This window comes from Herpailurus yagouaroundi, unplaced genomic scaffold (genome assembly GCF_014898765.1).
Source record: "Herpailurus yagouaroundi ecotype Mexico unplaced genomic scaffold, PumYag 183, whole genome shotgun sequence".
Lineage (NCBI taxonomy): Eukaryota > Metazoa > Chordata > Mammalia > Carnivora > Felidae > Herpailurus > Herpailurus yagouaroundi.
The window spans coordinates 9349823-9362308 of NW_024412414.1; the positions used below are offsets into that span (position 1 = coordinate 9349823).

Below are 12486 nucleotides of genomic sequence, written 5' to 3' on the forward strand. Positions count from 1 at the left end.
GATTTTTTTTAATAAACTATGTAACCCTAAGTGTTTGAAGAGTCTGCAAATTATCTGAATGCTCACAATATAACAAACCACTTATTCTACCCATTTAATAGAGGAGAGTTTGTGTCCATCACCAACTTATTAGGCTCAAACTGCTTTTAGGTGCTCTTTAAAGGAAGCTCAGGGAGGCCTGGCTGGCTCAGTCAGTGGATTATAGGACTCTTGATCCTGGGGTTGTTAAGTTCAAGCCCCATGTTGGGTGCAGAGATTATTTAAAAATAAAATCTTGGGGTGCCTGGGTGGTTTAGTCAGTAAAGCGTCCGACTTCAGCTGGGGCCATGATCTCACGGTTTGTGGGTTCAAGCCCTGCTTTGGGCTCTGTGCTGACAGCTCAAAGCCTGGAGCCTGTTTCGGATTCTTTGTTTCCCTCTCTCTCTGCCCCTCCCCTGCTTGCACTGTCTGTCTCTCTCTCTCAAAAATAAATAAACATTAAAAAATAGTATTAATAAAAATAAAATCTTTATGAGGCACCTAGATGGTTTAGTAGGTTAAGCATCTGATTCTTGATTTCAGCTCAGGTCATGAATGCATGGTTCTCGAGACTCAGCCTAGGGTCAGGCTCTGTGCTGACAGCGTAGACCTGCTTGGGATTCTCTCTCTGCCCCTCTCCCACTCATGCACACATGCTGTCTCTCTGTCTCAAATAAACTCAAAAAAAAAAAAAAAAAAAAAAAAAAAACCCTCAAAATAAAAAGTAAAATAAGATAAAAGAGAAAGAAAGCCCAGAATTAGCCAGAAAACTATCAACAATTTGAGCTCATCAGAGCATGTTTGAGAAGGTATGGGGAAAAACTTGACAGACTAGAAATGACTTGGGAAAAAAGTTAACTATGGTAAGAACCAATACATAATGAACAAGGCTAAAGGAAAAAAAAAATCTCAGAATACCTTTTAAACACACTTTTTTGGCACTATTTACAAGTGCCAATACAAGTTTTCGGTGTTTTTTTTTTTTTTTTTCTTTTTTAATTGGAGGTGTGACTATGGTAAAATGGTCAGAGAGAGATAATGTTTTTGGCTTTGAATATGGAGGAAGGAGCCATGAGCCAAGAAAGCAGGCAGGATCTAAAAGGTGAAAACAAGGCAAGAAAATGGAGTCTCTCCTAGAGTCTCCAGTAAGAGCACAACCTGTCATTTTAGTCCTTGATTTCTAGCTCAGTGAGAACGATGAGAGGCTGCTAATTGACAGTAGCAATAGAAAACTAATACCCCCATGTGACATCCACCATATGTCAAATGTTGTAATGCATTGTCACATTCCCTCTCACAAGAGAGTTTTGAAATTTCTGCCATTATCACCATTTTATAGATGAGTGAAAACTGGAGATCAGGGAGGTTAAGTGCTTTGTCCAAGGCCTGTCAGAAAGTAACTTAGGACCAAGTGTTCTGGCCTGAAGCTGCGTGACTCCAAAGCACATGCTGTCTGTAGCCTACTATGCAGCAATGACGGATAGCCTCATTTTTCTGTACTGACCCACACAGTGATCTTTTTCATCAGTGACCACCAAAACTGAGAAAAGTGAAGGTGCCACAAAAATCCCTAGGCTCCTACCCAGCCGCTTCAAGATGCATGCACTGAACTCTCCTTTCATACTTTGGTTGAGCCAGTCATGTCCAGACAAGAACCATGTGACTTAGCGTGAGTAGCTTTTTTCGTGAAGATTATACCTTACCACTGAGTATATTTTATTGCATTGTTAGAGGTCTTTTCACTCAAGCAAGCAACTAACAGGTTGGAATAGTCATTTATCTTGTCAAACTCTTCCAGTCCTCTTTCCTTTTTACCTTTGACTCTTTTTACCCATTCCAATACTTTTATTACATAATCTCTCATAAATTAGTTAAGAAACTAAAGTCCAACCAGATATACGTATTCTTTAAGGACACTGTACTAGATTGAAGAGAGTCCCCTAAAAATTCACACCTACCAGAACTTTAGAATTTACTTGGAAATAGTCTTTGCAGATGTAAGATGAGATCATACTAGATTAAGGTAGGCCCTAATCCAATGATATATGTCTTTATAAAAAAAGAAAATACACACAGAGACACACACAGAGGAGAAGGCTGTGTGAGGCCAGAGACAGAAGCTGGAGTTATGCCATCTCCAAGTCAAAGACTGCAGGCAATCACAAACTAAGAAAAGGCAAGGAAGGATACTCCCCAGCAGCCTTCAGGGCCCTGTGACACCTTGAGTTTGGATGCCTCTCCTCCTGAACTTAAGAAAATAAATTTCTGCTGTTTTAAGCCACCCAGTTTGTGGTACTTTGCTATGGCAATTCTAGAAAATTTATACAGACACTTAATAGATAAAGGGTACTTTTGGCCTATATCTCCAATAGAGTACTGACATATTGCAGTAATATACTGGTTCAATAAATGAACAATTGTTTCAGTGCCTATAGACCAAATAATAGACCAATTTTTGTGAAGTCTTATTTCAAAAACATCATTGTTAAAAAGCACAGCTGGATACTAGCTCGACCAAAATTAATACAATAAATTGATATCACATAATGTTTAACTTCATGTCTATTTCACTTCTTTAAATAGCATAGAGCACATTCAGGATGTGTATTTGCTGTCAAAATATATAATGTCTATTATTTTTCCTGAGGCAAAAACAACAGTACTCTAAAAGGGAAGTCAATTAAACAGAAATGGGGAAAATAAACAGTAGAAAGCATTAAGACACCTTTCCAGTAATACCCATTTCTTCAACAGTCATTTCTTACCTATATTATCCTTTTCTTTGCAAGAAATTGAATAGCAGCAAATTTCTCTATCCTGAATAGCAGACAGGTTCCTATAAGAAGCAGAATTAAGAGAATAAATCACTGCCTAAAACAACCATACTTATCATCCTTTGTTCCATTTCCTGGTCTTTTTATACTGAAGAAATTATTGTACCACTACTGAAATTTTAGAAATTCACTTCTCTGGTGGGCCAAATTTACCATGTTTACCTAAAAACATAGCAATAAGCATTACTAAATAACGGCGCCTGGCTGGCTCAGTCAGAAGAGCATGCGACTCTTGATCCTGGGGTTGTGAGTTCGAGCCTCATGTTGGGTGTAGAGATTACTTTAAAATAAAATCCTTAAGGGGCGCCTGGGTAGCTCAGTCAGTTGAGTGCCCCACTCTTGATCTCAGCTCAGGTCATGATTCCAGAGTCATGGGATCGAGCCCCATGTCGGGCTCTGTGCTGAGTGTGGAGCCTGCTTAGAATTCTCTCTCTCTATCCTCTCTGCCCCTTCCCCCGTCTCACGTGCTCTCTAAAAATAAAAATTAAAAATTAAATAATAATATAATGATGCTAAACAAAGTAGTGGGCAAAAAAGTGTAATTGAGAACCAAACTTTTTTAAAAACACCATCATTCTTTCTTAAGACATACATTTTTTCGGGGCGCCTGGGTGGCGCAGTCAGTTAAGCGTCCGACTTCAGCCAGGTCACGATCTCGCGGTCCGTGAGTTCAAGCCCCGCGTCAGGCTCTGGGCTGATGGCTCAGAGCCTGGAGCCTGTTTCCGATTCTGTGTCTCCCTCTCTCTCTGCCCCTCCCCCGTTCATGCTCTGTCTCTCTCTGTCCCAAAAATAAAAAAATAAAAAAAAAAAAGACATACATTTTTTCAATTAGCTGTTTTTCATCCAAGGCATTCGGAAGATCTCTCTTGTTTCCGAGTACTAGTACCTTTAAAAAGAAAAGATATTAACAACAATAAACTTTTATGTAAGAAAAGGTCACAGAAGCATATGATAGTCATATCTGTGGACATGAAAACTGGAATGGTACCACATGCCATACTATTAAGGCATATTTGTGTTAAGTGGTAGCCTATCTCATTCACTCTGTCATTCAAATCAGCATCCATTTTAACTTCTCCCACACAGATGCCCTTAATCCAACATGCGGCTGCCAAATTCTATTTAAAATATTCTAAGTCTTGGGGCACCTGGCTGGCTCAGTTGGTTAAGCATCCAACTTCAGCTCAGGTTGTGATCTTGCAGTTCGGGGGTTTGAGCCCCACATCGGGCTCTTTGCTGCCAGTGAGGTGTCCCTCTCTCTCTCTGCCCCTCTTCAACTGGTACTCTCACTCTCTCAAAAATAAGAAATAAACATTTAAAATATTTTAAGTCTAGGGGTACCCGGATGGTTCAGTTGGTTAAGCATCCAACTTCAGCTCGGGTCATGATCTCATGGTTCCTGAGTTCAAGCCCCACCCACATCAGGCTCTCTGCTGTCAGCCTGTCAGCACAGAGCTCGCTTCAGATCCTCTGTCCCCCTCTCTCTGCTCCTCCCCCACTTGCACTCTCTGAAAAACAAGTAATATTTTAAAAAATAAAAATAAAATAAAATATTCTAAGTCTAGGGACACTTGGGCAGCTCGGTTGGTTGAGTGTCCTGCTCTTGATTTCAGCTCAAGTTATGATCCCAGGGTCATAGGATCAAGCCCCGCAGTGGGCTCCGTGCTGAGCATGGAACCTGCTTGAGATTTTCTCTCTCCCCCTGCCCCTCTCCCCCACTCACACTGTCTCTCTCTAAAATAAAAAATAAAATATCCTAAGTCTAGGGGCTCCTGAGTGGCTCGGTCAGTTAAGTGTCCAACTCTCGATTTTGGCTCAGGTTATGACCTCACAATCATGAGATTGAGCCCAAAGGCAGGCTACAAGCTAGGTGTAAAGCCTGTTTAAGATTCTCTCTCTCCCTCTCCCCAACTTGTGCTTTCATGCTTTCTCAAAAAAAAAAAAAAAAAATCTGAGTCTATGGTATGCATTCTGCTATTTCTAAATAAATCTCTACCAACACAACCAAGAGTGGGGGAACAATTTTTTAGCCATTTTTTTGTTAACCATTAATCATATAGACACATAAATAGGCTTTTAAAATTCCTGATCCATCCTACAGAATACCACGTATAAATATTCTAAGACAATGGTTAAGTCTGGAGCTCAGGATAAATATAGCAGCTCTAAACTGTAGCAATAAATGCTGTCATCAGGTTGCTAGATGTGCTTTGAAAAGAAAGGAAAGCAGAAACAGGCTTCCCAATTACCAATCTATCTTTCTCAGCTATGTCCTTTCTGCCTTAGAGAGAGCGAGAATATGAGTACCTGTAACATACCTGATGATATCCAAACTTTAAAGTCAGTGTTTTCTAAAAAACCTGTATCTCAACAAAGTACATGCCAGGTCTACCTTGTCATACCTATTCCTTTCACTTAATACAGCATACTCTCAGCTGACTCCATACACTTTGACCAATCATACTCCTAGGCCCCAGACTGTGACTCTGCACAAAGGACAGAAAGCCAGGGACACCAGGGGCTCACAGGAGAATGCACTACAGGGAGTCAGAGTGCCAAGAGCCAAACCTCAATACCTTTGGTCAGCCTGTCTCCCCTTTCCCAACTCCCATGCCTCTCTATACTCTTATTTAAGTCACACCAGTTCTCAAGCTGGACCTGCCTGAGTTTCTAAAAATAACATCACGGTCATTTGTTATCAGTGGTCAGTTTGGAGGATGCCTAGCATTTTAGACCTCTTACTACATTTAAGAAACCTCCTCCTACCATATGAATCTGCCTCCCAACAGAGCTTCTTGCTTCTGTGGATCATTTTTCCCCAGCTTTCCTTTCTGCTAGATCTAGAATTGACCAAAACCTTCCAGGCAGAGCCAATTACACAAGAAAGCAGGAGGGAGAACCCATTCTGACAGGGAAAGAGAATCACCTAGATGACTTTCCAACCAGAAAAATTACATCCAGTGTTTAGAACCTGCATGTGGTCACCGGATTTACTCTGTGGTGTGGGTCTGGGTATCTGGCAGCTGCTGAGCTTCCTTGTTCCAGCCCATTTCCTGAGCCTGCTTATGTGCTGCCTTCTCAGAGCTACCCAATGTCCTTTCAATGAATTCCTTTCTGCTTAAGTCAGCTTTCTTTTGCTTGCAACTAAGAAGACTCGTGATGACTTTAAGGCTGATGTTTACTTACGGTATATAGAACCAGGTTTTAAAACAGGAGATAAAGAATTGGCTTTGAAGTCAGATAGACAATGGATTCAAAACCTGGCTGCACAACATACAAATGTTGCCATGTAACCCTGAATAAGTAACGACTTTTATGAAGCAGGGATAACCATGAACCTCATTATGTTCTGAGAATTCAGAGATAATACACCTCAAGTCCTTGACATTCATTGTCATGAGGCTAAATCCTGGTCCTTTTCCAGCATTCTTGGCTCAACAAAAGGCACCACCCTCCGCACAAATGCACGAACCAGAAAACTAGGAAATTATTCTTTACATTTCCTCTTCTAACCCATTATCAAGTCTGAAGACAGTGTTCCTAAATATCCCTAATACCTGTTTCCTTCTCACCATCTTGTCTACTACCACCCTAATTCATGGTACTATAATTTGCAGTACAACTTCAACAGCTTCCTAAAACTGTCCTCCTTATAGTCCTTCTTGACCCTTGAATCTACTCTCAAACTGAAATAAGTGACTTAAATAATAAATCTGATCATTTCAAATGTTACATCAGCCTCCCACACAGTCCAGTCCAGTCCAGCCCAGCCTAGCCCAGCCTCCTCTAGTGTCCTAGCTGCCTCATAGCTCACCACCCTCTCACTTTGCTGTGTGTTCTAGAGAGACTGGCCTCCTCTCAGTGCCTTGCTTCCTCCTTCCAAAGGCACTCTCTTTGTCTACAACTCCCTTCTCCTCCAATCGTCCCAACCAACCCTCCTATGCCTCCATATCCCTCACGATTCAGCTCAAGCATCACTTCCTTGGGGAATCCTTCTTTCTTCCCTCAAACTAGATCAAATCTCTCCTCTAACTTACAACTTTCATGGCCCCTTGTACCTCTCCTTTGCAGCACTTATCAGAGCTGTACTATTCAAATGATTTCATCGCATCCACCTTTCCTACTAAACCACAAGCTCCATGACGGCAGGGAGCATGATTTTATTCACTTCTGTTCATTACTGTATCCCCAGGACTGAGCACTGCTCCTACTGCATATAGTTTAAGAAATGAATAAATAGCACAGTGCCCAGTATATGACTCATATTCAATAAATATAAGCCTTTTAAGACTTTAAGACAGAAGACATTTTACTGGTTTTGAACATAACATAATCAAAGAATTATACTTCTAATAATATATTATAATCATATAATATACCAAAAACTCCATACTTACTGGAATTCCTTGTAACTGTGGTTTATCTAGAAGATTATGTAGCTCATTTCGAGAGGCTTCTATCTTTTCACGATCTGCAGCATCTATCATGTAACTTAAAAAAAAAAAAGCAGTTTCAATATGTCTTCTCCAAATTCTCTGATGATCACAATTAGGAATAAAGGTTTTTAATTTTAAGATTTACACTACTGAAACTGTTAATCAAAATAAAGGCCTACATAAAGAGAAGCTCAGTACCCAAAAATACTTTTAAATAGACTATTCTTAGGTGCTAAAACATGGCAGTAAAACATTTCTATCCCTCAGCTCTTAACTGAATAAACAAAACACATAAATAAAACTCTCATTTATGATTCATTTTTTCAAGTTTCATATTAATGGAATTACATTAAGAAAATATCTAAGGAAGTTATTGTGTGAAATAAAAATTGAGCCTTTGAGTATTAAAAACAACTTTTCTTCCTGGAAACCTAAATTGACGTTTGTAAAAAGTGCTTACACAATGGCATTGACTCCTCTGCAGTACCGTTCCCACATGCTCCGGAATCGGGGTTGTCCTCCTATGTCCCAAATCTTTAAACCAAGAAAGACAATTCTTAAGAAAGATATTTCAAGTAATACACGGAAGGAAAAAATTACAAGAGGCGGAGAAAGATTAGGCAGGTGTGCTTATTTCCACAACGTTAGAGCCAAACTACTCCTGAAAAACTTGAGCTAATAAAACAAGCTCTTCATCTAGAAGTTCTTGGGGCCATTCTAAACTTTATGTTCAAGGGTGCCTGGGTGGCTCCGTCAGTTAAGTGTCCGACCGTTGATTCCAGCTCAGGTCATGATCTTACAGTTCGTGGGATTGAGCCCCTCATCAGACTCCATGCTGACAGCACAAAGCCTGTTCAGGATTCTCCCTCTCTCTCTCTCAGCCCCTCTCCCTGCTCATGCAACCTCACGCTCTCTCTCTCTCTCTCTCAAAATAAATAAACATTTTGTAAAAAAAATATGTTTATAGTTTTATAAACTTTCCAATTTTATAGTTTTAATTTTAGGGCTTAGTAACAAAGAAAGAGAAAACTAGGTTACCACATATATACCACAAATATAATACTAAATTACCAATATTATAAATAATAAATTATCTTTCAATATAAAATACTACCCATGAAATAATGTAACACTACATCCCAAACATGGGATTTTTATTTTTATTTACATCCCAAACTAGGGATCTCAAACATGGGGTTTTTATTTCCTAGAAACATTCAGACCCTAAACATTATTCTGCCAAACCATATGTTTAATTTTTTTTATGGCACTTAACCATTTCAACTTACACATTTTGATCTATTAGAAAAAGAAAAAAACAAAACAAAACAAAACAGTTGATTTACATTCTTTCGAAACTTACCCATTCATGAGTTAAGAAGTACAAATAAGCATGTAAAAAACAAAGAAACAAAGATTTCTAGCTATGTATACTAACAATTTAAGTCAAGTATGGCAAGATAACATACCTTTATTGTGACGTTACCTTTAGTTACCTTCCTCATGTTGAAGCCCACTGTGGGTATCATATCTTCACTGAATTGACCTGACTGAATGAAAGAAAACATCTCAAGTTAGATTAATCAATATTTATTAAGATTCATAACATGGTATAAGCTTCAGGCATCAACAATGCTTCTGTAACCATTTTAGTATTTAACTAATTTTTTAGGGGTGGTAATAATGTCTTAAGAAAACACACTTTAGGGGCACCTGGGTGGCTCAGTCAGTTAAGCCTCCGACTTCGGCTCAGGTCACGATCTCGCAGTCTGTGAGTTTGAGCCCTGCATCGGGCTCTGTGCTGACAGCTCACAGCCTAGAACCTGCTCCAAATTCTATGTCTTCTTCTCGGTCTGCCCCTCCCCTGCTCACGTTCTCTCTCTCTCTCTCTCTCTCTGTCTCTCTCTCTCTCTCAAAAACAAACATACATTACAAAATTAAAAAAAAAAAAAACTAAAAAAAAAAAACACGCTTTATACCCCTAATTCTTGAAGAGATATATTTTGTTCATACAAACACATTTCCCCCATTTAAAAAAAGATATTTTGGGAGCACCTTGATGGCTAAGTCAGTTAAGCATCCAACTCTTGATTTTGGCTCAAGTCGTGAGTTCACAGTTCATGGGATCGAGCCCCAAGTTGAGCTCTGCACTGACAGAACGGAGCCTGCTTAAGATTCTCTCTCTCTCTCTCTCTCTCTCTCAAAAATAAATAAATATTTAAAAAATAATAAAAATTTTTTACGTATATCCTTAAATTTAAAAAAGAATTATTATACAACTATGAAGAAACATTAACTTCCCCACCTGTACGTAAATGTTAACACACAAAGTAGGAAATCAGAAGTAAAACTTCAAAGTTTTCCATTTTTAGCATTTAAATTATTTTGACAATAACTATTACAATTCATGGCTGAATAGCTTTTCCAGGTTTGTCTTGTAACAAGGCTTATAAAATATTTTGCCATTTCTTTTAAAGAGATGATTTTATTTATTTAGTTAGTTAGTTATTTTTTGAGAGAGACAGAGAGAGAGAGGACATGAGCAGGGAAGTGGGGCAGAGGGAGAAAAGAGAATCTTAAGCAGGCTCCACACTCAGCACAGAGCCCAATGTGGGGCTCAATCCCATAACCCTGGAATCATGACCTGAGCCGAAATCAAGAGTTGGATGCTCAACCAACTGAGGCACCCAGGCATCCCAAATTATTTTGTCACTTTATAGGTTTTCCTTTTATGTAATCAATTCTGTTCTCTTTTTGGTTTATGACCTTCTTGTCATAAAACTGAAGTATCTTCTAATAGTATTTGAATGACTTTTTTTTTAATTTTATAACTTTTTTTTCTAAATATACATACAAAGAAGTACACAAATCGTAAGTATGAAGACCAATAAATAATCACAATGAACAACTGGATTAAAGACAATTACCCACATCAAAAAAACAACATTTCCAGAACCTCAAAGTCTTTATCTTGCCCCGTCTGAATCACTATTTCCTACTCTTCACCCAAAAGTTAATCCTGTTCTGACTCCTAACACTACAGAATAGTTTTTACTGTTCCAGGACTTTATATTAATAAACTCTTACGACATAATATTTTGTACTTCTTTCAACATTATGCTGCCTGCAGTTTGTTCATTCTCATTGCTGTAGAGTATTCCACTATAGTAATAGACAACAATTTATCCATACATTCTGCTACTGAATGACTTTTTTACATTTAAAATGTTCACCCATCTGGAATTTGATTATACAGTGCAAAAAAAGCTCCTTTTTTCAATCATCTCACTCCTCATTTAAAAATGCATGCATTCCTGGGGTGCCTCAGTGGCTCAGTAGGTTAAGGGTCCAACTCTTGGGGCGCCTGGGTGACTCAGTCAGTTAAGCATCTGACTTCGGCCCAGGTCATGACCTCGCAGTTCATGAGTTCAAGTCGTGCATTAGGCTCTGTGCTGACAGCTTAGAGGCTGGAACCTGCTTCAGATTCTGTGTCTCCCTCTCTCTCTTCTCCTCCCTCACTCATGCTCTGTCTCTGTCTCAAAAATAAATAAACATTAAAACTTTTTTTTTTTTTTTTAAAGAGTCCAACTCTTGATCTCAGTTCAGGTCTTGATCTCAGGCTTGTGAATTCAAGCCCTGCACTGGGCTCCACGCTGGGCACAAAGCCTACTTTAAAAAAAAAAAAAAAAAAAAAAAAAATTCCACCCATTCTTAACTAATTTGAAGTGATTTGCCAAATGCCATACAGAGACAGTTCTATTTCTGAGTCCTCAATTCTTTTCCATTAGTCTGTTTATTTTAAATTAGGATTAGATGAATTACTGTAGCTTATGCAATGTATTACACTACATAGAAGATCAAGAGAATTTGGAATGGTTCACTGCTCACATTCCAAATAAACTTTAGAGATTCATATTTCAGTTAAAATACTGAATGGAATTATATTAACTGTATCTAATCTGAGAAGGATTGCTCTGTATCAATTCACAATATTTAACTATCAAATCTCTCCATCTCCAGGCACATGGTTTGTCCACTCAAACATTCAAATCTTCTAAATCCTCAGGAAAGTATCATAATTCTCCTACCAGCTCTTTCACGCTTCTTGTCGTATTCTTTACCTTGACTGCAATTACTAAGTACATCAAACGAGTCACAGTTAATACTAATTTTATCTATTTATATATTTTATTTACCCAATATTAATTTCTCAGTTGACCTGACTCTTACTTTTTAGGTAAACAGCCCAGGATTATGAAATCTCTAAAGACAGGAATGGTTAAACAAATAGGACTATTTTCAAGGTCCTAACACTGGCCAATTGTTTGTTATGACCTTATGCTAGCTACACATGATTCTAAAACAGTCTACAAGCCCCAAATACAATGAATTCCAATTTTATAAATTAATATCCTCTACATAACTCCAAAGTTATACCTCACTCCCCCATCCCGTTCAGTGGAATTTAGGCTGATTTCAGAAAAAAAAGATGTTGAGGCACTTGGGTGGCTCAGTCGGTTAAGCATCTTCGGCTCAGGGCATGATCCCACAGTTTGTGAGTTCGAGCCCCACATCAACTCTGTGCTGACAGCTCAGAGCCTGAAGCCTGCTTCAGATTCTGTGTCTCCCTCTCTCTCTGCTCCTCCCTTGCTCGCACGCTGTCTCTCTCTCTCTCTCCCTCTCTCAAAAATAAACTTTAAAAAATTTTTAACTAAATGATAATTTAAAAAATGAAAGAAAAAATGTTAACCACAATCACTACTTTCATTTATATTAGATATAATTGTCAGAAGTTTCACATATGACTAATATGAGAAAGTCAAGTCATGACATCAAAACTACATACATCAAAACTAGTCTTGATGCAACAACAAAAATATAAGACTGATTTAAAAAGGAACAAAGGCAACACCAAAGGCACTATCCATGATAGCAACAATAAGCTGGACTTCATTAAAATTAAAATCTGTCCTGTGAACAAGAGTTAGAATTAGAGTTAGTAAACAGGCACAGAGCAGGAGAAAATATTTGTAACAGATACTTCCAATAAAGGACTGTTATCTAAAATATACAAAGAACTTTTAAAACCTCAACAATATGAAAAGAAACAATCCAATTAAAAATGAGCCACATGGGGCACGTGGGTGTATGAACATCCCACTCTTGATTTCAGCCATGATCTCATGGTTTGTGAGTTC

The 12486-nt window shown here is 38.5% G+C and overlaps 1 protein-coding gene across 2 annotated transcripts in view; it reads right to left on the reverse strand.

Moving 5' to 3' along the window:
* Window positions 1–12486, reverse strand: part of ARL8B (ARF like GTPase 8B) — a 49646-nt gene that overhangs the window by 5452 nt on the left and 31708 nt on the right. The window contains exons 1-6 of one of the 2 annotated variants that reach the window (XM_040492106.1): window positions 9440–9445; window positions 8758–8856; window positions 7749–7822; window positions 7250–7343; window positions 3671–3738; window positions 2784–2854 (exon numbers count right to left, since the gene is read on the reverse strand). In XM_040492106.1, coding sequence (XP_040348040.1) covers window positions 2784–2854; window positions 3671–3738; window positions 7250–7343; window positions 7749–7822; window positions 8758–8856 — 406 coding nt within the window. In that variant the 5' untranslated portion in view covers window positions 9440–9445. Of the gene's footprint in view, window positions 1–2783; window positions 2855–3670; window positions 3739–7249; window positions 7344–7748; window positions 7823–8757; window positions 8857–9439; window positions 9446–12486 lie in introns of those variants that run through there. The other variant, XM_040492105.1, reaches the window with a different exon arrangement.